Source organism: Neofelis nebulosa, chromosome 2 (genome assembly GCF_028018385.1).
Source record: "Neofelis nebulosa isolate mNeoNeb1 chromosome 2, mNeoNeb1.pri, whole genome shotgun sequence".
NCBI classification, from domain to species: domain Eukaryota; kingdom Metazoa; phylum Chordata; class Mammalia; order Carnivora; family Felidae; genus Neofelis; species Neofelis nebulosa.
Window position 1 is genome coordinate 213,010,623 of NC_080783.1, and position 27,150 is coordinate 213,037,772.

General features: G+C 44.3%; 2 protein-coding genes across 3 annotated transcripts in view; both read right to left on the reverse strand.

The window, feature by feature from the left end:
* Nucleotides 1-24,812, reverse strand: AADACL4 (arylacetamide deacetylase like 4). The gene is given in 7 exon segments (XM_058719023.1): nucleotides 1-1,897; nucleotides 1,900-2,174; nucleotides 16,014-16,077; nucleotides 20,244-20,387; nucleotides 20,390-20,458; nucleotide 23,692; nucleotides 23,984-24,812. Coding segments are annotated over 7 exon segments (1,209 nt in total). The 5' UTR covers nucleotides 24,143-24,812; the 3' UTR covers nucleotides 1-1,400.
* The window catches only part of AADACL3 (arylacetamide deacetylase like 3), an 81,301-nt gene that overhangs the window by 47,329 nt on the left and 6,822 nt on the right, over nucleotides 1-27,150 (reverse strand). The window lies entirely within an intron of this gene.

Consider the following 27,150-nt stretch of genomic DNA (forward strand, 5'->3'; position numbering starts at 1 on the left):
GCTCAGTTGGTTAAGTGTTCAACTTCAGCTCAGGTCATGATCTCACAGTTCATGAGTTTAAGCCCTCCATCAGGCTCTGTGCTGTCAGCTCAGAGCCTGGAGCCTGCTTCAGATTCTGTGTGTATGTCTCTCTCTCTCTGCCACTCCCCTGCTCCCACTCTGTGTCTGCCTGTGTCCTGAGAATCCCAGTCCAAACTGCCTGTTTGGTAAAATGAAATACCTTTTGGAAAAAGATATTTGCCTTCTTTGCAAGGATCCAAGACACCTGTAAGACTCCCTCCTCCACTGACCATTGGCGGGGTCCTTGGTACCAAGGGAGGCTATGGTTGAACAGAAGGGAGCCTCCAACTCCAGTGCTTGGGTGGGTCTAGACAGCAGTGAAGCCCAGTGTCATTACAGATGTATCTAGCAAACATGAGCCCAGTGGAAAAACTAATGTGGACTATACCAGCATGCAGTACCAAGATTCTCTTTCCTTACCCCATGAGCAGAGAAAGTGGTATGAACTAAGCAAGGCCAAGGTTCTTTTCTGTAAGATTTTATTTCTTTATTTTCAAGTAATTTCTACACCCAATGTGGGGCTTGAACTCACAACCTCAAGATCAAGGATTGTACTCTACTGATGGAGACGTCCAGGCGCCCCTAAGGCAAGGTTCTTTGTAAAAGTGGAAACAATACATAAGCTCACCAAAGAAAGAATGTATAGTAAGTTGTCTGTCTTGGAGAATGCAGTTTTCATATTCCAGATAGCATCTGGAGGTTCCCAGGACAGACTTAGCTCTGAGAACCTGCCTCTTGGTAGCCAGGAATCTGATTTTGGAATTCGGATTAAAGACTTGAGCCCAGACCACATTCACAGCCCCCCAGAGCCCACTCTTTCCCTCACTGCTTCTCCCTTCCCTCTTCTCCATCTCCTTTTCCCACCACCTCCCCTGAAACCTGCCTTTAGTCCTGTCCAAGGATGGCTAAAGTGAGGCAAGAGTTTCATTGCAAGAGCATTTCTCCTGCTGGAGACTGATCTATAACTGGTGTGTTGGAATTTGGCTGGTGACCTATGATCCCAAGAACAATTAGGTGCCCCCTCGTCCAACAGGCACCATGGCCCCAAGCCCTGCGTTGGCATCATGAGCATAGATGCACCATGATTAGAGACACACGGACAGAATAACCAGTTGTTAGCATTTATTCTTCACAGACCTTGTGTGTTAGGGCTTTGAGAAGTTTTTAAAGGCATTTGTCTCTCCCTTTGATATTTATTTCACCTGAGTGAGAATGTTAGCAAGCGTTGCTCACAATTTGGATTTTCTGGAATACTAAGCAAAACCATTCTAAGCTGACTTATCCTTTTCATGTGACCAGAGCATTGACTCAGCATCTCCTTAATCAGCACCCCAGGGTCGCTATATGCTCTTTATATAATTGGCTATAGCATTCACAATTTTCAGGGAGCACAGGAACAAGAAAATTTCCTTGTCAAAAAGCAGTAGGGACCCATGAAAGCCATCCTCTACATGATACCACATCACGGGGACCCTCTGGTCCTCCAAGCGCTTCATATAGAGCAAGGTGTCATCACGGAGGATGTCATGCTCACAGCTCACCAGGAAGGCCTTGGGAAGCTGAGCAATGGTCTCATCATCTCTTATCAGAGGGGCATTGTCTACATCCAAAAGATGTTTGTTTTCCAGATAGGCAGCCCCATTAAAAGGGCTGGGAAACACAGGTTGGTGGTGCATCTTCCTGAATCTCCTGGGTATGTTGTCAGAGCTGAGCCACTGCTTGTACTTCCTCCAGAAGTCTGGGGGCATGAAGGCACCATCCAAGATGGCTTCCCACCAGTGAAAGTCGATAACCATATATTTAAACATACATGTCATCATGAACTTCTGGGGCAGGATGGGACATTTCTGCTCTGCCAGTAAGATGGCAGCTGCAAACTGATGATCTGAACAAGTGGATAAATCAGGACCTGGGCCCGGATCTGGGGAACATCTGATCTGCCCACCAGGGCCTGGGTGACACAGACCACATACGCTCCCCCAGTGCTGTCTCCACAGATCACAACCCGGGAGGGGTCCACCCTGTAGGTTTCCAGGGCCTTCAGGAAGTGAATGGAGGCATTCAGGCAATCTCAGAAAATGCTGGGGTAATGATGATCAGGAAGCTTGCGGTACCTGAAGAGCAAGCAGGGAACAAAAGTGTAGCAGTGTGGACAGGTGTCACTGGGAGCCATTTTAACCATGTCCTCAACTCCCCCTTGCAAGACTGTCTCTGACTAAATCCCCAGAATGGCCCGGTGAGGTGGGGATTTTTATCTTTTCTTTTCTTTTTTTCTTTTGCATATGAGGGCATGAAGGACCTCCCCTTAGTCCTACAGGCAGGGGTTCTGGACTCCAACACTAGGCTCTGCCTGTTGTCCATAGGTGTAGACATTCCACACAAGATTATGCAACTTGAAAGCTATCTGAGCCATCTGAAGTGGGAGCAAAACAACTAGTGATGCTGGGAGATACAAAGGAACTTCCTGGCTGTCCCACTGGCTGCCCAAAGAGAACAGGCTAAGCAAAGTAAAGCTCAAATAAAGCAGAAGTTTCTTTCAGGATGAATTTTTGGTTTTTTTAATCAAAATCTAATGACCAAGGGGCTCCTGGAGGCCTCAGTCAGTTAATCATCGGACTTCAGCTCACGTCATGATCTCCCATTTCACAAGTTCAAGCCCCACGTCAGGCTCTGTGCTGACAGCTCTGACCCTGGACCCTGTTTCAGATTCTGTGTCTTCCTCTCTCTCTGTCCCTCCCCTGCTCATGCTTTGTCTCTCTCAAAAATAAATAAACATTAAAAAAAAATTTTTTTTAATCTAATGACCAAGATTTGTTCTTTCCCAGTGACTTAAAGAGCTGCCTTTGGCACAAGAACAGACACTCAGATCAATGGAATAGAATAGAGAACCCAGAAATGGACCCACAAACATATGGGCAACTAATCTTTGACAAAGCAGGAAAGAATATCCAATGGAACAAAGACAGTCTCTTCAGCAAGTGGTGCTGGGAAAACTGGACAGCGACATGCAGAAGAATGAACCTGGACCGCTTTCTTACACCAGACACAAAAATAAACTCAAAATGGATGAAAGACCTCAATGTAAGACAGGAAGCCATCAAAATCCTCAAGGAGAAAGCAGGCAAAAACCTCTTTGATCTTGCCCACAGCAATTTCTTACTCAACACGTCTCCAGAGGCAAGAGAAACAAAAGCAAAATGAACTATGGGGACCTCATCAAATAAAAAGCTTCTGCACAGCAAAGGAAACAATCATCAAAACTAAAAGGCAATCGACAGAATGGGAGAAGATATTTGCAAATGACATATCAGATAAAGGGTTAGTGTCCAAAATCTACAAAGAACTTATCAAACTCAACACCCAAAAAACAAATAATCCAGTGAAGAAATGGGCAAAAGACGTGAATAGACACTTCTCCAAAGAAGACATCCAGATGGCCAACTGACACATGAAAAAACGCTCAACATCACTCATCATCAGGGAAATACAAAGCAAAACCACAATGAGATACCACCTCACACCTGCCAGAATGGCTAACATGAACAACTCAGGCAACAACAGATGTTGGCGAGGATGTGGAGAAAGAGGATCTCTTTTGCATTGTTGGTGGAAACGCAAGCTGGTGCAGCCACTCTGGAAAACAGGATGGAGGTTCCTCAAAAAACTAAAAATAGAACTACCCTATGACACAGCAATGGCACTACTAGGCATTTATCCAAGGGATACAGGTGTGCTGTTTCGAAGGGACACGTGCACCCCCATGTTTATAGCAGCACTATCAACAACAGCCAAAGTTGATGGAAAGGGCCCAAATGTCCATCGATGGATGACTGGATAAAGAAAATGTGCTATGTATATATAATGGAGTATTACTCAGCAATCGAAAAGAATGAAATCTTGGCATTTGAACTACATGAATGGAACTGGAGGGTATTATGCTAAGTGAAATTAGTCAGAGAAAGACAAAAATCCTATGACTTCACTCATATGAGGACTTTAAGAGACAAAACAGATGAACATAAGGGAAGGGAAACAAAAATAATATAAAAACAGGGAGGGGACAAAACAAAAGAGACTCATAAATATGGAGAACAAACTGAGGGTTACTGGAGGGGTTGTGGGAGGGGGATGGGCTAAATGGGTAAGGGGCATTAAGGAACCTACTGAAATCACTGCTTCACTATATACTAATTTGGATGTAAATTTAAAAAAATAAAAAATAAATTAAATAAATAAATAAATTTCACTATCTTAAATTCTTAAAAAAAAAAAAAAAAAGAGCTGTCTTCTTTCTGGGGGTTGGGGAAAGAGGGAGAGGTTTGGGAGATGCCCTGAGGGTGAAGGTGGAGGAAAGGTAAACAGGCAGGAAACAGATTCTGCTCTGGCTGTGAAGAGCATCCTGAAGGCTGCTCTAAGCCCTCAAAGTGTGTCTCCTCATAGGAATTCAAGGGCAAAGAGAAAGGACTTTAAAATGAACTTCTAGGGGCATCTGAGTGGCTCAGTCCGTTGAGTGGCCAGCACTTGATTTTGCCTCAGGTCATGATCTCATGGTTCACGAGTTCAAGCCCCTCACAGGGCTAGGCACTAACAGTGCAGTCTGCTTGGGATTCTCTCCTTCCCTCTCTCTCTAACCCTAAATATAAATATAAATATATAAATATATATATGTGCTATAAATATATATATGCGCTAAGGGAGTAGATCTTAAATGTTCTCACCACAAAAAAGAAACAATAATTACATGACAGAATGGAGATGTTTCCTAATGCTATCATGGTAATCATTTTGCAATATATAAGTGTTTCAAACTGACACGTTATACACCTTAAACTTATGCAATGTTATATGTCAATTATATTTCAATAAAGCTGGGGGTGGTGCTGAACTTACAGAAATAGTAAAACACAAGCTAACTAATGCACAAATCAAGACTGAGATAATAGAAAGAAATCAATTTAAAAAATAGAAACCCTTTGGCTAAACTGCTTTGATTAGAAATTTTATGAAAAACATGGCTGTTATCCCAAATTTTTGTTTGAAGTTGTTGCTAAATGTGTTTTCTCTTCTTACAACCTATCATTTAAAAGCATTGTAAAAGAAAGTGCATTCTACTTGTAAGATTAAATTTGGAAGGCACGCATAAAGAAAACTGACACTTTAGACTAGTGGCTTTCAAACTTCGTTAGAACAGCAACATTGCTTTTCTTCAAAAAAATTTTTTTACATTGATTTATTTTTGAAAGACAGAGCAAGACAGAGCACAAGCAGGGGAGAGGCAGAGAAAGAAGGAGACACAGAATCCGAAGCAGGCTCCAGGCTCTGAGCTGTCAGCACAGAGTCCGACACAAAGCTTGCTTGAACCCACTAATTGTGGGATCATGACCTGAGCTGAAGTTGGACGCTCAACCGCTGAGCCACCCAGACCCTCTAATTTTTTCTTATTAAAATGATACAAGGACCCCCACTGTATAAAATAAGTGAGTAGTGGTCAGTCATTCTAGCTTTGCCCAGGGGCAGGGATCTGAACACCTCACTCATTCTTCTTCCTCTTTGACCTCCCTGGCCACCCCTAAAAAAACGAAGGGAATCCCAGTGTCCTAAGCAACCCAGTCTGGAAGCCACCACTTCCTATTAGATCTTGATTTTTGTTTCCATTAAAAGTTGCTCTAAGGCATCATCTTTAAGGATAGGGTTTCATTGACTGCAACCCTGCAACATTGCCTCAATGAGCAAATATGTTGATAAATAAATCAATGTTATCAACATAGCTTTCCATTTAAACTTAGCAAAATATATACTATTTAGTAGGGTCCTTGTATTGAGATGTGCTCAGCACCTAGAAGCAGCAAACACAAACTTCAGCCTCCATTTTTCTATTTCTAGAAGGATACACATCCTACTAAATGTTAAATATACAAATATGGCAGTATAAAAGAAATAACAAATATTACATGTTTTCCATTAGCAGAATCCCGACCTGCTAGAAAGAGGCAGAAATGCCCACCCTTGCCCACTCAGGGTAGGGGTGAAAGTCAAAAGATTCTCCAGGAGCTTAGGTAGGGAGTCTCATTATGTCTTGATGAGAAACCAGGGAGCATTTCAGACACTGGACATCTTTTCCGACCTGCAGTCACCCTGGCAGATTGAAGAACCTTACCTGTCTTCCAACCTCCACCAGCCTCTCTATCAAAACCCATGTCCTAAGTCTTTTCAACTATATATCAAACAACAATATCCTAAGCAATCTCCTACAAATATTCATGCAGGTGTTTATTAACATTTCCGTGTGTTCAAGGGGCATTTTCATTATCACAAAGGGCTTCTCAGATGTAGAGTGTGACAGAGCCTCTATCAGTCAGACACTGTCTTCCTCACATTTGAGAAGACCAGAGATGCCAAGTAAGTTGCTTTAAGCTGCACAGATGCCTGGGGGCAGCCAGGGTTTGAGGGGCCTTGTGGTAGAGGTTGAATCTAAAAGGACAGCTTTTAGTTTCTCTAACTTCTTGAAACTATTGCCCACTGTCTTCTTCTGTCTCGAGACACTCCCAGCATTGGACCCCAAAGTTAAGTAGGTAGGTAGTTGTTTTAACAAAATAAGCACCTGAAGAACCATCAGACCCAAACAACAGCCAGGACCTTGACCATAACCTTTGGCCAACCCTATCATACCCCCACCACCATCCCACCTCGCTGCCTTCGCCATCTGAGGGAACAGTGACCTTGACCTTCAATCCTGTATCCACCATTCCCTTTCTTTCCTTTTCATGTACTTTTATAATGTCTAGGCATATTCCTTACAAATACTCTTCTGATTTTGTTTTTAACTTGATAAAAAGAGTACCAGGCTTACGTAATTATTTTAATGTTTTTCACTTAATTTTATACTGCCAAGACTCATTCACATTCTGGTGTGCCCTTCCAGTTCATTTATTTAAATGGCTATGTAATCATCCATAATACCTTAATGGCTGTGTAACATAATATTCACTGTGCCATGGTTTAGTTTAGTTTAGCTTAGTTTTTGTTTGTTTAGGAGAATTTTTACTCATGTTGAAAAGGGTTTAGAATATGATACGTTAGTAATTACTCAAATTTCTGGTTTCAGAAAGAAGATGACATGGATTTATTTTTCCCTGTTCCTCTCCCAAAGGTCATTTAAAACACGGTAGGGGAGAGAGGCCAAGATGGCAGGCAGCATGGAAGCTCTCTGCTTCAATCGCCCCTGAAATGTAGCCAGATCAGCACCAAACCATTTTGCACACCTAGAAAATCGATCTGAAGACAAACACAACAATCTGCATAACTTGAGCCACAGAACTTGGCAGGTACATGGTGCAGAGAGGTGAGCTGGGGGAGAGAGAAGCTGCAGAGGGTAGGGAACTGTTTTTATTTGCAGAGAAAGGACAGAGATTTGGGGGGAGATTACAGGAAAAGCACTCCCTCCAAAATCAGCTGGAGACAAAGAGAAAGAGTGGAAACACCTGCAAGGAAACATCTTCATAAGAAAGGGAGAAAGGAGAAAGGAGAGGGTTTCAATACAATTACAACTCTATAAATAGGGGAGCACAGAGCCAGAAACTTCGCAGCTCAATACCTGGTGCTGCTCTGGTGGGAAGGGCGAATCTTCAGGAGCAGAGAGCAAGGTCCAAGGGGTCATCAGGCCACATGGGAAGAGGCAGTTCCCCTGCAGAGAGGACATTTGGTAGAGGCCATGCAGTCTCCCCACAGGCAAAGGTCCCAGTGGACCCCAGATTACAGCCATGTTGCTGGTGTTGGAACAAGGACATTAGGGTGTGGTGAAGACTGGCGCCAGGTGTGTGTTGTGATTTACCATAGCCTCTGAACAACTGCTGCCACACAACCATGTGAACTTTTTCTAGGGAGGCTGGCACCTGGCTACAGTCTCTGGGCCTCTGCAGCAGCATGGGCCAGCACCTGGCTATTGCTCAGTAAGACCCTCCCTACGAGGGTCAGAGTGGGTTCAAGCCACAGGGCCCTCAGAAGTGAGGGGTTTGGAAACACAGTCCCATCTGAGAAAAAATTTGGGAAGGAGGTGCTGCCTGGCAGGCTGATGGCTTGATTGTGGACAGTGTAGAAGCAGGAAGTGGATGGAAGTCCAAGACAAAGAAGAGGTGTTTGATTGCCAGTTGGGGAGAGCACAGAGTTCTGATGCTAGAGACTGGGAAGCAGGGTGATGCCATTTTCACATCTCCCGGGCATACATGCATGCCCACACGCCACAACAATCCACCCCAGTAAGCTAAGCAGTGCCACCTAGTGGAGAATGGAGCCATTACACCAAGCCTTGTCCATCTCCACCAACCAAGCCCTAGAGGATGACCACAAGTCTCTCTGCCTGCTTAGTTTACAGACTATAAAGTGCTCATAGTTTGACTTCTAGGGAAAACTGGATGTAATTTCACTCAGATTTCATTCTGTTTGCTGGTCCAGCTACTCATTTTTTTTTCTTTTCTTATTCTTGGATACAGAAAGAGAAAAAAATTATTTTTTATTTTCTGTTTTTATAAAAAAAATAATTCTCTTTAATTTTTTTCTACTATATTTTTTTATTATTTTTTTGTAAATTTTTTAGTCTATTTTACTTTCTTAATTTCATTTTATTCTATTTTATTGTATACATTTTTTAAATTTTTAAACATTTTCTTAATTTTTCCCTCTTTTCTACATTTTTTCCTTTCCCTTTTTTCTCTATTCTATCAAGCTTCTTTCAACAACCAGACCAAAACACACCTAGCTTCCTTCATTTGATTTTTGTGTGTTGTTTTTAATTTTTTAATTTTATTTTTATTTTATTAAATTAATTCTTTTTCTTCCTCCAAAATGATGAAACAAAGTAATTCAGCCAAAAAGAAAGAACAGAAAGAAATGACAGCCAGGGACTTAATCTACACAAATGTAAGCAAGATGTCTGAACTAGAATTTAGAATCACAATAGTAAGAATACTAGCTGTAATTGAAAAAAGGATAGGGGTGCCTGGGTGGCTCAGTTGGTTAAGCGTCTGACTTCAGTTCAGGTCATGATCTCATGGTCTGTGAGTTCAAGCCCCGCATCGAGCTCTGTGCTAACAGCTTGGAGCCTGGAGCCTGCTTTGGATTCTGTGTGTGTGTGTGTGTGTGTGTGTGCGCGCGCGCACGCGCGCGTGCGCGCACCTCTCTCTCTGCCCCTCCCCCACTCGTGCACTGTCTCTGTCTCAAAAATAAATGAACATTAAAAAAAAGAAAAAAGAAAAAAGCATACAATCCCTTTCTGCAGAGATAAAATAAGTAAAATCTAGTTAGGACTAAATTAAAATGCTATAACTCGAATGGATGCCATGGTGGCAAGGGTGGATGAAGCAGAGCAATGAATCAGTGATACAGAGGACAAACTTATGGAGAATAATGAAGCAGGAAAAAAAAGAGGGAAACTAAGGCAAAAGAATACGATATAAGAATTAGAGAAATCAGTGATTCATTAAAAAGGAACATCAAAAAAAAAAAAAAAAAAAAAAAAGGAACATCAGAATCATAGGGGTCCCAGAAGATGAAGAGAGAGAGAAATGAGTAGAAGGGTTATGTGAGCAAATCATAGCAGAAAACTTTCCTAACCTGGGGATAGACACAACATCAAAATCCAGGAATCACAGAGAACTTCTATTAGATTCAACAAAAACCAACCATCAACAAAGCATATAATAGTCAAATTCACAAAATACACAGACAAGGAAAGAATTATGAACACAGCAAGGAAAAAAAGTCCTTAACCTTTAAGAGAAGACAGATCAGGTTCTCAGCAGACCTATCCACAGAAACTTGGCAGGACAGAAAGCAGTGGCAGGATATATTCTGCATGCTGAATCAGAAAAATATGCAGCCAAGAATTCTTTATCCAGCAAGGCTGTCATTCAAAACAGAGGGAGAGATAAAAAGTTTCCCAGACAAAGAAAAACTAGAGGAGTTCATGATCACTAAACCAGCCCTGAAAGAAAAAGTTAAGGGGACTCACTGAGAGGAGAAAAGAAAAAGAAAACAAAAAAGACCAAAACCAACAAAGACTAGAAAGGACCAGAGAATACCCCCAGAAACTCCAACTCTATAGGCAACACAATGGCAATAATTTCATATCTTTCAGTACTCACTCTAAATGTCAATGGACTAAATTATCCCGTGAAAAGACATAAGATAACAGAATGGATAAGAAAACAAGATCCATATATATGCTGTTTACAAAAGACACATTTTAGACCTAAAGACACCTTCAGATTGAAAGTAAGGGGATGGAGAACCATCTATTGTGCTAATGGTTGCCAAAAGAAAGCTGGAGTAGCCATACTTATATCAGACAATCTAGATTTTAAAATAAAGACCATAACAAGAGATGAAAGGGGGCATTATATCATAATTAAGGGGTCTGTCCACCAAGAAGAGCTAACGATTGTAAACATTTGTGCCCCCAACATGAGAGAACCCAAATATATAAATCAGTTAATCACATATATAAAGAAACTCATTGATAATCATACCATAATAGTAGGGGACTTCAACACCCCCACTTACAGCAATGGACAGATCATCTAAGTAGAAAATCAACAAGATAATAATGGCTTTGAATGACACACTGTACCAGATGGACTTAACAGATGCATTCAGAACATTTCACCCTAAAGCAGTGGAATACACATTCTTCTTAAGTGCACATGGAACATTCTTCAGTATAGATCACGTACCAGGACACAAATCAGCCCTCAACAAATACAAAAAGATCGAGATCATACCATGCATATTTTCAGATCACAATGCTATGAAACTCAAAATCAACCACAAGAAAAAATATGGAAAGACAATGAATACTTGGAGACTGAAGAACATCCTACTAAAGAATGAATGGGTTAACCAAGAAGTTAAAGAGGAAATTAAAAAGTACATGGAAGCCAATGAAAATGATAATACCACAACCCAAAACCTCTGGGATATAGCAAAGACAGTCATAAGAGGAAAGTATATGACAATCCAGGCTTTCCTAAAGAAGAGAAAAGGTCTCAGATACACAACTTAAGCTTACACCTTAAAGAGCTGGAAAAAGAACAGAAAAAAAAACCCAAAACCATCAGAATATGAGAAATGATAAAGATTAGAATGTAAATCAATGCTATCAGAATCAAAAAAACAATAGAACAGATCAATGAAACCAGAAGCTGGTTCTTTGAAAGAATTAACAAAACTGATAAACCCCTAGCCAGTTTGATCAAAAAGAAAGAGGAAAGGACTGAAATAAATAAAACCAAGAATGAAAGAGGAGAGATAACAACCCACACTGCAGAAATACAAACAATACTAAGAGAATATTATAAACAATTATATGCCAATAAATTGGGCAATCTAGAAGAAATGGACAAATTCCTAGAAAAATATAAACTACCAAAACTGAAACAAGAATAGAAAATTTTAAGAGACCCATTAATAGAAAATTTTAACAGGCCCATAACCAGTAAAGAAATTGAATTAGTAATCAAAAATCTCCCCCCAGGGGCGCCTGGGTGGCGCAGTCGGTTAAGCGTCCGACTTCAGCCAGGTCACGATCTCGCGGTCCGTGAGTTCGAGCCCCGCGTCAGGCTCTGGGCTGATGGCTTGGAGCCTGGAGCCTGTTTCCGGTTCTGTGTCTCCCTCTCTCTCTGCCCCTCCCCCGTTCATGCTATGTCTCTCTCTGTCCCAAAAATAAATAAAAAACGTTGAAAAAAAAAAATCTCCCCCCAAAAACAATAGTCCGGGGGCAGATGGCTTTCCAGGGGAATTCCAGCAAACATTAAAGAAGAGTTAACACCTATTCTTTTGAAGCTGTCCCAAAAAATAGAAATGGAAGGAAAACTTCCAAACTCATTCTGTGAGGCCAGCATTACCCTAATTCAAAAACCAGACAAAGACCCCACAAAAAAGGAGAACTAAAGACCAATTTCCCTGCTGAACATGGATGCAAAAATCCTCAACAAGATACTAGCCAACCAGATCAAACAATACATTAAAAGAATTATTGGGGCGCCTGGGTGGCGCAGTCGGTTAAGCGTCCGACTTCAGCCAGGTCACGATCTCGCGATCCGTGAGTTCGAGCCCCGCGTCAGGCTCTGGGCTGATGGCTCGGAGCCTGGAGCCTGCTTCCGGTTCTGTGTCTCCCTCTCTCTCTGCCCCTCCCCCGTTCATGCTCTGTCTCTCTCTGTCCCAAAAATAAATAAAAAACGTTGAAAAAAATAAAAATAAAAAAAATAAAAGAATTATTCATCACAATCAAGTGGAATTTATACCTAGGATGCAGGGCTAGTTCAATATCCACAAATCAATGTGATGTGTCATTTTAATAAAAGAAAGGACAAGAACTACATGATCCTCTCAATAGATGCAGAGAAAGCATTTGACAAAATACAGCATCCTTTCTTGATAAAAACACTCAAGAAAGTAGGGATAGAAGAATCATACCTCAAGATTAAAAACCATATACAAGATACACTCTGCTAATATTATCCTCAATGGGTAAAAACTGAGAACTTTCCCCCTAAGGTCAGGAACACGACAGGGATGTCCACTCTCACCACTGTTATTCAACATAGCATTGGAAGTCCTGGCCTCAGCAATTAGACAACACAAAGGAATAAAAGGCATCCAAATCAGTAAGGAGTAAGTCAAACTTTCACTCTTTGCAGATGACATGATGTGGAAAACCTGAAAGATTCCATGAAAAAACTGCTAGAATTGATCCATGAATTCAGCAAAGCACAGGATATAAAATTATAGAAAGCATAGAAATTGGTTGCATTTCTATACACCAATAATGATGCAGCAGAAAGAAAAATCAAGGAATAAATCCTATTTACAATTGTACCAAAAACCATAAAATACTTAGGAATAAATCTAACCAAAAGATCTATACACTGAAAATTATAGAAAGCTTATGAAATAAAATTGAAGACACAAAACAATGGAAAAAGATTCCATGCTCCTTGACAGGAAGAACAAATATTGTTAAAATGTCAATACTACCCAAAGCAATCTACATATTCAATGCAATCCCTATCAAAATAACACCAGCATTCTTCACAGAGCTAGAACAAACATCCTAAAATTTGTATGGAACCAAAAACAGACCATGAATAGCCAAAGCAATCCTGAAAAAGAAAACCAAACCTGGAGGTATTACAATCCTGGACTTCAAGATGTATTACAAAGCTGTGATCATCAAGACAGTACGGTACTGGCACAAAAACAGACACATAGATCAATGGAACAGAATAGAGAACCCAGAAATGGACCCACAAACGTATGACCAACTAATCTTTGACAAAGCAGGAAAGAATATCCAATGGAATAAAGACAGCCTCTTCAGCAAATGGTGTTGGTAAGACTGGACAGCTACATGCAGAAGAATGAGCCTGGACCACTTTCTTACACCAGACACAAAAATAAATCCAAAATGGATGAAAGACCTCAATGTAAGACAGGAAGCCATCAAAATCCTCGAGGAGAAAGCAGGCAAAAACCTCTTTGACCTCAGCTGCAGTAACTTCTTACTCAACATGTCTCTGGGGGCAAGGGAAACAAAAGTAAAAAGTAACTATTGGGACCTCATCAAGATAAAACCTTCTGCACATAGAAGGAAACAATCAGCAAAACTAAAAGGCAACCAACAGAATGGGAGAAGATATTTGCAAATGACATATCAGATAAAGGGTTAGTATCCAAAATCTACAAAAAACTTATCAAAACCCAAAAAACAAATAATCCAGTGAAAAAAATGGGCAAAAGACATGAATAGACACTTTTCCAAAGACATCCAGATGGCTAACAGACACATGAAAAAATGCTCAACACCACTTATCATCAGGGAAATAAAAATCAAAACCACAATGAGATACCAACTAACACCAGTCAGAATGGCTAAAATTAACAACTCAGGCAACAACAACTGTTGGCGAGGATACGGAGAAAGGGGAACCCTCCTGCACTGCTGGTGGGAATGCAATCTGGTGCAGTCACTCGGACAGAAAACAGTATGGAGGTTCTTCAAAAAACTAAAAATAGAACTACCCTACGACCCAGCAATTGCACTACTAGGCATTTATCCAAGGGATACAGGTGTGCTGTTTCGAAGGGACACATGCACCCCAATGTATATAGCAGCACTATCAACAATAGCCAAAATATGGAAAGAGACCAAGTGTCCATTGACAGATGAATGGATAAAGAAGATATGGTGTGTATATATATATATATATGTATGTATATATATATATATATATATATATATATATATATATGGTGGAGTAGTATATATATATATATATATATATATATATATGGTGGAGTAGTATATATATATATATATATATATATATATATATATATGGTGGAGTAGTATATATATATATATATATACACACACACATATATATATACTTGTATATACTTGTATATATATATACATATACTTGGCAATGAAACAGAATGAAATCTTGCCATTTGCAACAACATGGATGGAACCAGAGGATATTATGCTGAGCGAAATTAGTCAGAGAAAGACAAAAATCCTATGACTTCACTCACATGAGGACTTTAAGAGACAAAACAGATGAACATAAGGGAAGGGAAACAAAAATAATATAAAACAGGGAGGGGGACAAAACATAAGAGACTCTTACATATAGAGAACAAACTGAGGGTTGCTGAAGGGGTTTGGGGAGTGGGGTGGCTAAATGGGCAAGGGGAATTAAGGAAGACACTAAGTACTGGGTGTTATACGTGGGGGATGAATCGCTGGATTCTACTCTTGAAATCATATTGCACTATGTGCTAACTAACTTGGATGTAAATTTTTTAAAAAGTAGAAAAAAACATGGCAGATGCTTATACTAAAAAGCATTTGTTGCTTAGCAACAGTAGCTAAACTATGGGGAGAGTCCAAATGTCCATCAACTGATGAATGGATAAAGATGTGATGTGGATGTACAATGGAGTATTACCCAGTGATCAAAAAGAACAAAAACTTGCCATTTGCAACGACATAGATGGAGCTGGAATGTATTGTGCTAAACGAAATAAGTCAGTCAGAGAAAGACAAATATCATATGATTTCACTCATACGTGGAATTTAAGAAACAAATTAGATGATCATAAGGGAAGGCAAAATAAAAAAGAGAGAGGCAGAGAAGCAAACCGTAAGAGGCTCAGAGAACAAACTGAGGGTTGATGGAGGGAGGTGGGTGGGGGATGGGCTAAATGGGTTATGGGTACTAAGGGGGGCACTTGTTCTGATGAGCATTAGGTGTTATATGTAAGTGCTGAATCACTTGTGTGTACATTTAATATAGTGTCACTTAGTGTTTTGCTTAGCATAATACCCTCTAGCTCCAACCACATCATTGCAAATGGCAAGATTTCATTCTTTTTTGCGGCTGGAAAACACTCCGTTGTATATACACCACATCTTTATCCATTCATCTGCCGGTGGACACTTGGGCTACTTCCATAATTTGACCATTGAAAAAAATGTTGCAGTAATCACAGGGGTGCATCTATCCTTTTTAATTGTAAGTATCCAGTGGTGCAATTATTAGATCATAGGGTAGTTCTATTTTTAACTTTTTGAGGAACCTCCATAGTGTTTTCTACAGTGGCTGCACCACTTTGCATTCCCACCAACAGTGCGTGAGGGTTCCCCTTTCTCCACCTCCTCACCAGCACTTGCTGTCTCATGCCCCAGTTTGTTCGTGCACACCCCTGCTGTGGGCATTTGACTTCTTTCTGGGTTTTTGCTCTCTTGAACGGCGCTGTGCCTGTGTCCGTGCATGTACGTGCGAGAGTGCCTCTTGGGGGCTAGGGCCCCCCTCTCTCTTCTACAAATCATCCACGTGCTCCTCCCTACCTTCTTCCACCCAAGTGACACCCACTGACTTTCTCCAGCAGCTCACCCAATAGACAGCAGCACAGAATCAGTCTCCAGGGCCAGAAAATTGCACAGGTGGTGGTGCAAGTCTGTCTTGCTGCCCTGAGTGGCCTGCAGGGATGTCAACACCCCCATGCAGGGCCCAGCACTGTTCACCCTAGTCCCCGAGGAGAACGTGCCAGCAGTGTCCGCTTTGGGTGTGACATTGTTTTTCTGTTCCTTTCCCTACTTCCTCTGCAGTGACTCCAGCTGGCTCTGCCTGGGCAAAACCAAAAAGCCAGGCCATGTAAGACACCTGACATCTGCCGTGGTCTCCTGAATGTCGGGACTCCAATGCGCCTCAGGGCTCACCAGCTGCAACATTTTCTTCCACAGTGGGGGGGGAAACTGAGGACCAGGAAGGCTTGGCGATTTGAAACGGACAAAACCAAGGCCAGGGAGGGTAGGCATGCCTGCTGTAAAGTATTAATGGTAATTACGTACGCATGCACACAAATGTATGTTATTAAGAAATATGGGATGGTTGGATGGGCCATTTTTATTATTTTTAATTTTTTTAACATTTTATTCATTTTTGAGAGACAGAGACAGATAGAGCATGAGCAGGGGAGGGGCAGAGAGAGAGACACACACACAGAATCCGAACCAGGCTCCAGGCTCTGAGCTGTCAGCACAGAGCCGGATGTGGGGCTCAAACCCACGAACTATGAGATCACGACCTAAGCTGAAGTCGGACGTTTAACCAACTGAGCCACCCAGGCACTCCATGGGCCATTTCTATTAGCCGAGGGGTACCTCTGAGGTTCTCAGACAAGTCCATTATCAACAGTCCATTGGCCATCCTGGTACAGCACCAGACACAGTATCTGTGCCAAAGAAGCCTCTAATTCCGTGGTTTCTAACCTTGGCTGTGCTGTAGATAGAAGTACCAGGGAGGTTTTCCAAGTCCTGGTGCCCAGACTGAGCCCCAAATAATTGAACCAGTGTCTCTGGGGTGGGGAGCACGGGCAGCAGGAGTTCCCAAATTCCAGCCTCGGGGGCGGTGGTGAATGACTGAGCAGACCGGGAGAAGTGCCCCAGCTTCATCATCACCCTTTGAGGGACGTGACGGAGGAGGGGACAAAACTGAGTGGGACAGGCAGCTCCCAAGGAGGCCTTAGCTTGCAGATTAGCGCCATCTGGGAGCTTTTTTAAAATGCTGATGCCTGGGCCCCACCCCTGAGACTGACAGTGGCGTGGGCAGGACCTTGGTGTGGGTATGACTCAAAGCCCCCCCCTCCCCGGGGGTTCAAAGCACAGCCAGGGTGGAGACCGCTGCTGGCCTTTCCCACATCATCCCCCTGCCTCCCTGCTCTGCTGCCCTGACATTCTTTCTCTCCCTCGAGCCCCTGTTTTGGAGCTCTGAACTTGCTGTTTCTTCTGCTTAGACTTAACTGGGCTGGGACAGAGTGAGGCAGGCACTTGCCTTGGGCACAAAACTAAGCCACCAAGTGTCTTGGCCACCAAGACACTCCAGCTGAGATAAATAATACTTTGGTGCAATCTTTTAAGTAATCAAAGCAAATGCCACGAGTATCTGTGATGAAGGACGTATGAAAATCTTACATAGACAAGAGCCTACTTTGCATTTGTACAATTCGCCTGGCCCTGTTGGATCCCGCCTTTAGATAAACGTTGTTATTTTGTTCACCATATATTTTTTGCATTAATATTGAATTTTTCAAAATAGTGCATAAAAAGGGGGCACCTGGGTGTCTCAGTCGGTTGGGCATCTGACTTTGGCTCAGGTCATGATCTCCCAACTTGGAGCCTGGAGCCTGCTTCGGATTTTGTGTCCCCCTCTCTCTCTGTCCTTCCCCCACTCGCTCTCGTTCTCTCTCTCAAAAAATAAATTAACGTTAAAAAGGTGAAAATAGTGCATAAAATTATCTTGAAGACTGAGTTTCTTGGTGCCCCTTTAAATATCGAGCCCCAGGCAAGGGCCCCATTTGCCTGCCCCTATCCCTACAGGCTTAGAATGCTGCTCCCCAGCCTCTATGGGGCTTATTCCTCCTCATCAGTTGCTTGGACCTGAGTTCAAATTCTACCTTTTTGGAGAAGCTTCCTCTGGAAAAACTAAAGATGCACATGAATCATTTTCTATCCCATCATCTTGTGCCATAACTCTGTGGAATTACCCTATTTATTGGCTTTCTCTTTCATTGCTCAGCCTCTTCGTTTGAGTAGGCTCCATGAGAGTTTTTCGTGTTCTCCACTCGGTCCCCTGTACCTGGAACAGGATATGTATGACACAAGGTAAATACCGGGGGAATATTTCCCAAATGAAGCCTCGCTTCACTTTTTTTTTATATTTTTTTTTCAACGTTTTTTTTTTGTTTTGTTTTGTTTTTTTTTTTGGGGGGGGACAGAGAGAGACAGAGCATGAACGGAGGAGGGGCAGAGAGAGAGGGAGACACAGAATCTGAAACAGGCTCCAGGCTCTGAGCTGTCAGCACTGAGCCCGACGCGGGGCTCGAACTCACGGACCGCGAGATCGTGACCTGGCTGAAGTCGGACGCTTAACCGACTGCGCCACCCAGGCGCCCCCTCGCTTCACTTTTAAAATAACATCATGCCCCACAGAGGAGGGATAACAGTCCTAGCCAACTAATGGGGTGCTCCCGGGGGATCTCTGAAAGGGAAGCATGACCTCGGGGGCCGGTAGATGGGAGATATCCATTGTTAACTTCTGAAAAAAAGGAGAGCATCCCGGCAGCAAATGCGGCTATTGCTATTTCCACCACCAGGTGGCAGCACACCCTAATCTCAGGGAAGTTCTGGGCAACTTTGGGCAGCCATCCGTCCACCCATTTGTTCGTCCATGAACACATCCTTTCACCCAGTTATTCACCCATCCATTCATCCATCTTTGTGTTCATGAACTCATATAGTCATTCAAAAATTAAAATCCACAGGCAAGGAAGGCGCTGGAGATAAGGCAGCAAACAAAACACAAGTCTTCCTGGCACTCTGGGAGATTCCATTTTTAGTTGGGGAAGACAGACAGAAAATGAGGAAATACACGAAGGAACAAGATAAATTCAGACCATGACAAGTGTCATGAGGGAAATTTAAAGGGATGATGTCAGGGATGGAGACGGGTATGGAACTCTAAGGGACTATGCCTTAGGTAAGATGTTCAGGGATGCCGCTCTGGAGAGGATATTTGAGGTCAGCCTGAATGAACAAATAAGGGTCCACCAGTCATGCAAAGTCAGGAGGGGAGAGACATCGTCTGAAGCTGCCAGAACAGAAGGTGCCAAATATTCAGAGAGAGAGGGGAGGAGCCTGGAGTGTCTGAGAGGCAGGCAGTGTGGCTAGAGCACAATGAACTGCTTTGGGAGGAGGGAGACGCCGTGCACCTGGTTGGAAAGGTGAGCAGGACCTCCAAAGCTGTCAGGGCTCGAGGGCTCGGTTCCATCTAAAGGCACTGGAAAGCCACAAGAAAGGTTTAGCCCAGGACCAACAAGCTCTGACTTGTAGTTTTACAAGCTCTTTCTGGCTGCCAGGGAAGGAATGGATTGAGGGGCGACAGAAGTGTGTGTGTGTGTGTGTGGGGGGTTGTGGGGTGTGAGGGTCAAGGGGGCCGAGGCAAGAGAGAACATGGGGTCTTGGATCATGGTAGTGTAGCAGAGCCAGGGAGACATGCATGGGTTTGGGATGTACTGTGGGTGGAAAACGGATAAGACGGGCCAAAGCTGTGGGTGGCGAGGGAAGAGAGCAGTCAACACCCCAGCATCGTGAAAGCCCCACTGAGACACCGCACTAGCCTCACCTTGACCAAGACCATTACAGTACAGAAAAGAACGTTTCTCGCATAGATTGAGTGTCATCTGCTTACTTGAGCCCAAAGCACTCAGCCTGGGATTCCTATAAAAAATCTCCAACCGCTGGGGCGCCTGGGTGGCTCAGTCAGTTAAGCGTCCTGACTCTTGATTTCGGCTCAGGTCATGACCTCACAGTTCATGTGTTCAAGCCCCGTGTCAGGCTCTGCGCTAACAGTGCGGAGCCTGCTTGGGACTCTGTCTCCCTCTCTCTCTCTGCCCCTCCCCTGCACTCTCTCTCTCTAAATAAATAAATAATTTTTTTTTTTTTAAAAAGCCTCCAACCGCTGATTCCTTTGAGTTACTCGTAAAAAGGTTCTCAGTGAAGAGTGAGCCAAGTTGTACACACAGATGAAGCTCTTCCTTTACAAAGCTGCAGGGAAGCACCTCACCCAAGTTCCCCATGAACCCGCCTCCTCCATGGAAGAAGATGATGCTTCACCAGGGGCTAGAGGACTCTGCCTTGGATTGGAACAGCCTCACAGGTATGGTCCCAAAATACAGGTCAGTCACTACAAGTCTAGCATCCTTTTTGTTCTCACAAAACTATGCAGTAACTGGGTAAATCTGGGCCTGGAGCAGATTCCCAGCCTCTCAAATATATTCCCTTGTCAGGCGTAAGAGAAAGAAAGGGAGACATTAGGAGAGGTCAGGACCCATCTGGATCGTAGAGGACTCCTGTCACCTGTAATTGCTAGGATGTTTTTGCAGTTTCTTATCTGTCTCATCTGGGTAAGGCTCATCAGGAAGGACAGGCTCTGGATTGTGTCCCCATAGAGGGTTTGGGTTTCAGAACTTCCTCCCAAACGATCTTGATTGAATAACGGTATGAATTGGCCAAAGATCTTGACCATGTTTAGGCTGACTGGTTGGGCACTGAATTGAACAAAGTCAACTGTTCAAGGCAACTGGCAGGCAACCTTCCTCTTTGGCTCTCCAGCCTCAGATGGCAAAAAGGGTCATCACTTGGGTCAACACCCAACATTGCCCGCCCGGAGCCTGCGCCATGACAGATTCTTAAGCCATGTTTGTGTTCAACAAAAGAAAGTGATGGGATTAGGGATGCCTGCTGTTGACTCAGAAGAAGGGTGCAATGGCACATGGCCATTTGTTTGCCAAATGTGTATAAAATTCCATTGTTTTTAAACTAATATAGTCACTCTAGCTATAAACAAACAAATGTCTGAATAAATCATGAAATATAGTTACAAGTTATCATGTTGCATATGTACTCACTGCCTTTCAACCACTGGAATCATCTCTTCCAAGGACCGCACATTAAGTGTGTCTGTGTCCCAAGGGAAGTGCATCATTTATGAGTCACCTATAGCATGCCAGTAGTGGTCCGAGTGGTTATAAACTGGATGAAACTTTTCAGTGATGCTTCTAAGTCAAGCAGAGTTATCAGCTCTCTTTTGTAGATGGGGGAGCTGAGGCAAACCAAGGTCAAGTGCCCTGCCTGCCAAGGAGTAACATGCAGAACATGTGTTCTCAACCACTAAACCAGAAAGAGCTTGGATTCTGGAGTCAGGAAGATCTGAACTCAAGTTTTAGCTTATCGCCAAACTAACCGTCTCTGAGCTCCGATTTCCCTCCTTTACAAAACAGAATGGTGTCCACAGCCCAAGGAGGAGGCTTGGGGATTAGACGTGACCAGTCACGATGAGTGTCTCACTGGTGGGTCCTGGCAAGCGTGATCCCCAGTCCTTCCCCTGCTCACACCCACTGGGTCTTGTCCCAGGTCCCCTGGGATGCCCCAGTGCCTTCCTTCCGTGGAGACATCCAAGGCTTTGATTTCTCCAAAGAGAACTCCAAACAAAACCTTCATTTCCCTGCTTGAGCTGGAGGAGAGTGAGGTGAGGAACTGGTTGGAGATGGCCTGCTTAGCCCACATCTGAGGACGCCAGGCCTCTGTACTCAGCCAGCTCGGACCTTCACTGGCCAGCTCAGCTCCGAGCACCCTGACGTCAAGATGCCTCCTGTCGGCTCAGATGGGCTCCAGCTCTCACCTCCTCCATTGCAGTTCCCCCATGCTCCATGTACTCACCCTCGGCTCACATTGTTTCCTGGAAGCCTTTCTACCTGCCTAGCAGGTGGAGAAACACCAAACGGACTTTGATATCCAAGCTCAAGTCCATGTTCTCATTGACTGATGCCATCCCTGAGCTGTATCCTCCTGTTCACAGCAATGGCTGCTGCCTCCTTGGAGGCCCTAAGTACCCTGCCCAGATTTCTTCAGAACCCCTCAAGGCTTTAGTACATGGATGTGGTCACCCGTGTGTCTCCCTCCACCGAACATCATTATCTTCATCATGGACACCCCGTGATGGGCAGTGCGTCCTGGGGGCACCCAGCCAGCGCTGGAGGGATCAGGATGAGACATCACAAGCGAAGCTCCAGCTTCAGGGCCGTGAAGCTGGACAAGGAAACCCCCTGGGAAGAAGAGGGGGAGCCCTCGCGTGGTGCTGCTCATCGTGATTGGAGACCAGCGAGAAGACTTGCATCACCTTGTGGGCAGAAGAAGCCTGCTTGCCTCCTCCAACAGGCGGAAGGAAGGAACTTCTTGCCCAGCAACAAGCTCAGCCAATAAGAAGATACCACAACTCAGCCAATGAGAAACTGCCCCTCCCTGACCTCACACTTTCCTCCAATGGACTTTCATTCAAAGCAGCCCCTCCCACCTCCCTCCACTTCTCCGCAAAGAAGCTTCTCTCCTTTGATCTCTGGACTCGCAGGTGGGTTTGCCATAACTTGCAGGTCCCCAATTGCAATTCCTCTACTCTTCCTGAATAAGCCCACCTTGCTGGCAGAATAACGGGCTGTGTTGCTTCTAAGGTCCATCTGCGAGCCTCCTGTGAGTGCCTCAGAGCCACGGTCATCAGCAGGTGCTTGCAGCTTATGGGCTACTCTTTAGGAGAAAACAAGGTCGGAAAGGCCTTGGTTTTTTCTGGGTCTCAAACTGGCCCATAATTCCGTGCAATGGCAGCCACTGGTTTGAGACAGGCCGACTTCCAGTGAAGTGCTTGGCCAGGAAAAATAACAGAGATGAGAGTTTTGCCCTCAGCCTGTCTCCTTGAGCCAGTAACATTTCTGAAATTACAAACTAGAGGTGTTCATGTCTCTAAGAGTCATCCACATCCATGGTGGAACATTCCAGAAGCACATAAACACATTTTATTTCTTTACCAAACATAGGAAGCCCTTATCACGTGTCATTTAATTCTTTTGCCATCCTGATGAGATGGACACCATTGTTTCCTTTCGCAGATGGGAAAATAGACACAGAGAGGTCAAGTGCATTGCCCAAGATTGCACAGCCAGAGCTGGGATGCACATGCTGGCAGGCTGCCTACCATCTGGGCTCCTTACCTTTCACTCTGCTATCAGCTGAGTGAGGCCTTCTGTCTTCGTCCTTCTACAGTTGCCCTCCATCCCAAGTAAGCAGTATGAACTGTTGGGCTGATAACACCCAGGGGATGGAACACTGGGTTAAAACCAGTGGTCTGCCTCCTACGACATGCCAAGCCTTTGTTTCCAAACCTGTTGCAGCTCTAAATATGTGCCGTCCTATCCCCAACCCTAGTCCCTGCTCAGAGCCTGGCCAGCATGACCCCTCTGACATGCTGGATAGATTCACCTATGTCTTGATCAGCAAATGGAAAGCACCTACCAGGTGGCAGGTCTGTGCCTGTGGCCAATGTCGCAAAGGTAGTTAAAGCAGTCCCTGCCTTCCATGTGCCTACACTGTATTCAGAGGAGACAGCCTACAGGCAGCTGAGTGCGCAGAGGGCAAAAGAGGCTGTGGTTTAAGGCGGTTCGGTTCCCTGTCAGGCTGAAAACCCTGTAGAAGAAGGGGCTGGGTCTGCAATCCTTTTAGAATCCTCAGAAAGCAGCCAGGTGACGGGTGCTCAGTAAGTGTTTGAAGGAAGAAAAGGAGGGAGGGGCAGAGAGAGGAAGGGAAGGGAGAGCTGGAAGGGAGAGAGGAAGGGAAGGAAGGGAAACAGAGCTGCAGACACTAAAGAGAGTGTAACAAAATATGTCTTGGGGAGAGTCTGAAGAGGAAAGGAGGGGCAAGTTATGGGGAGAGAGGAAAGGAGACCCAACCCACTACAGAGCCCGAGAGCAAACTCACCAAAGTTAAAGCATACAGGAACAGGCAATGCAGAAATCTGAACTTGGCGGGATGTTGCAAGGTAGAGGGGACATCTACGGTGAGGAAATGCTGGAGGACAGTCCAGACGAAGACTCCCACAAAAAAGGTGCACAGGAGCACCAGGCACAAGACGAGCATGCTCCCAAGGTTGCTAGCAGCTGCCTCTCCAGAGAAAGGAGCTTGGACACTTGTGTTAGGAGAACGTGGACCCGCTATACCAGCTCTCTCTCTGCTCCCACTGGTTTTGGACTTAGCCGTGATTCAGTGGGCTAACGTGGCATCTTACAGGGCCAATGGGAGCTGGAGGGACTATTTCTCTGAGCAATGAAAGCTCCAAGAAAACCAGTCTTGCCCAAGACCCCTAAGGGAAAGGCCTCACATAGTTGCGCAGGCCTCTGTGGCCTCACCTTCCCATGCAGAATCGGCCAGTTTTCCTCACCATGGCATGGTTGGGCTGGCCAAAGCACATCTCATGCCAGGTTGCCACCCTGGCCGCATTCAAGTCCAGGCTGTGGGGAGAGGCAGCATGGCCGAGAGTCAAGAGGACTTACTCAGATGCCAGCCTGCCTGGGTTTGAATCCCGCCTTTTCAGCTTACTGGCTCGGTGGCCTTGGATAAGTTCTCTCTATTCTCTGCATCTCGGTGCCCTCCTCTGAAAGGAGATAGACTGCTGAGGAATTGGCAATAGCGCGGCAAAGAACAGGAGCATGCAAATATCCTTTTTCAAGCAAATCTTACTTACCTATCATAAATAAACGTATGCACACAAATGCCTGTGGAAGACTGCATAAATCGTGCAATATACCGCTCGAAGAATTTTCACAGTGAACGCACCCAAACACCCGGCACCCAAACCAGGATACGGTACATCTCTAGCAACTAGGGGTCCCTTCTCCCCATCACCACCGCCCCCTGCCCATGACTAAACCCACCAAAGGCAACCACTCTCCTTCCTTTAACAGCCCACACTCATGTGGCTGATTTCTGAATTTTATATAAATAGAATCACGCAGAGGGGACTCCTTTACGTCTGGCTTCTTTCACTCAGCGTCCTGCTGGATGTCTCTTCCACGTCGTGTATAGGGGTTCGCCCATGCTCCTTCCTGGATAGCATGCCACTGTATGAATACACCACAACTTTTTATTCTTTCTGCTGCTGCTGGACATCTGAGTCTTTGCCAGGCATCAATTGATTGCCTCTCAGCTCCAAACTTGCCGTTTTAAAGCCATTCTTCCGCAGGGTGGTGTCTTGCTGGGAGCACTCTGAAATGAAACTACCCCGGGGGCTGCAAAGGGAAAGCTACCGCAGGAGCCGGGGTTAGAGCAGCTGTCTACACCACGGAAGCTTGGAACTACGCAACCACATGCACTACGGGATTAGAGGACTGGAGGAGCCACCCCCAGTACGGAAGCTGAGCCTGCAGAACCCTGTGAGGCAATTTGTGCCCCAGGGTGCTGTTGAGAGCAGTAGTCACCAGCCTGCAATTCACAGAGGCAGGTAGCTTAACTTAAAGAGAGATCTGCGAAGGTCAAAAAGAGCTCTAATGCAAACAGTGTCATCCCAGGCTGATGGTACACGGCCCGAGGCTGTACCCCCTGAGGAGTGACATCAGAAGCTGCACACTTGAGGGGCGCCTGGGTGGCTCAGTGGGTTAAGCGTCTGACTTCTGCTCAGGTCATGATCTCACGGTTTGTGAGTGTGAGGCCCACATCCGGCTCCATGCTGATGGTGCAGAGCCTGCTTGGGATTCTCTCTCTCTCCCTCTCTCTCTGCCCTTCCCCCCCTCCCACAAAAATAAATAAACTTAAAAAAGAAGAAGCTGGGGCGCCTGGGTGGCTCAGTCAGTTGAGCATCCCGACTTCAGCTCAGGTTATGATCTCATGGTCCGTGAATCCAAGCCCTGCGTCGGGCTCTGTGCTGATAGCTCAGAGCCTGGAACCTGCTTCGGATTCTGTGTGTGTGTGTGTTTCATTCTCTTTCTCTCTCTCTCTGCCCCTCCCCAACTCATGTTCTGTCTCTCTCTGTGTGTCAAAAATAAACATTAAAAAAATTAAAAAAAAAAAAAAAAAGGAACTGCACACTGAGGGAAACACATGTAACTGAAATAGTCCATCCAAGTCACTAAACAAACAAGCAGACAATATGGGCAAAAAGCTCTGAGAAGGGTTAGGGAAATCTATCGTTGCTACATTGTAATATCTTAGTTTTCTTTTTTTCTTTTTTTTTTTTTTTTAACGTTTATTTATTTTTGAGACAGAGAGAGATAGAGCATGAACGGGGGAGGGTCAGAGAGAGAGGGAGACACAGAATCTGAAACAGGCTCCAGGCTCTGAGCTGTCAGCACAGAGCCCAACGAGGGGCTCGAACCCACGAACTGTGAGATCGTGAGCTGAGCTGAAGTTAGATGCTTAGCCGACTGAGCCACCCAGGCGCCCCTATAATATCTTAGTTTTCAACATCACCAAAAAATGAGACATTTTAAGACACAGGGAAATATGATCCATACAGAAGAAAAAGCAAAAACACAGGCAACAGAAACTTCCTTTGAGAGCACCCAGATGTCTTAACAAAGACTTCAAAGCAGCTATCATACGTATGTTCAAAGAGCTAAAGAATATCACACTTACAGAAATAAAAGAAGGTATGGTGGCAATATTTTCTATACCATATACCAACAAAGACATACACATTACATTTTTTTAAAAGACCAAACTAAGATTATAGAATTGGAAAGAATAATAACCAAAATGAAATATTCACTAGAGGGGCTTAACAGTAGACCTGAGATGGAAGAAGAAATAATCCGCAAACTTGAAGGTAGTTTGATAGAGATTACATAACCTGAAGAACAGACGGAAAACAAATAAAGAAAAATGAAAAGAGCCTTCGAGAAAAGTGGGACATCGTTAGGCACACCGATGTACATATCATGGGGGTACAAAGGAGAGAAGAGAGGACAAGGAACAGGAAAATATTCAAAGAAATAATGGTTGAAAACCTTCTAAAGTTGATGAGAAAGGTTATACACATCCAAGAAGCCCAGTGAACTCCAAGTGTGATCGATAGAAAGAGAGAACTTCACTGGGAAATTCTATCAAACACTTAAAGAAGAATTAATTCCCATTCTTTACAAACTCTTCTACTG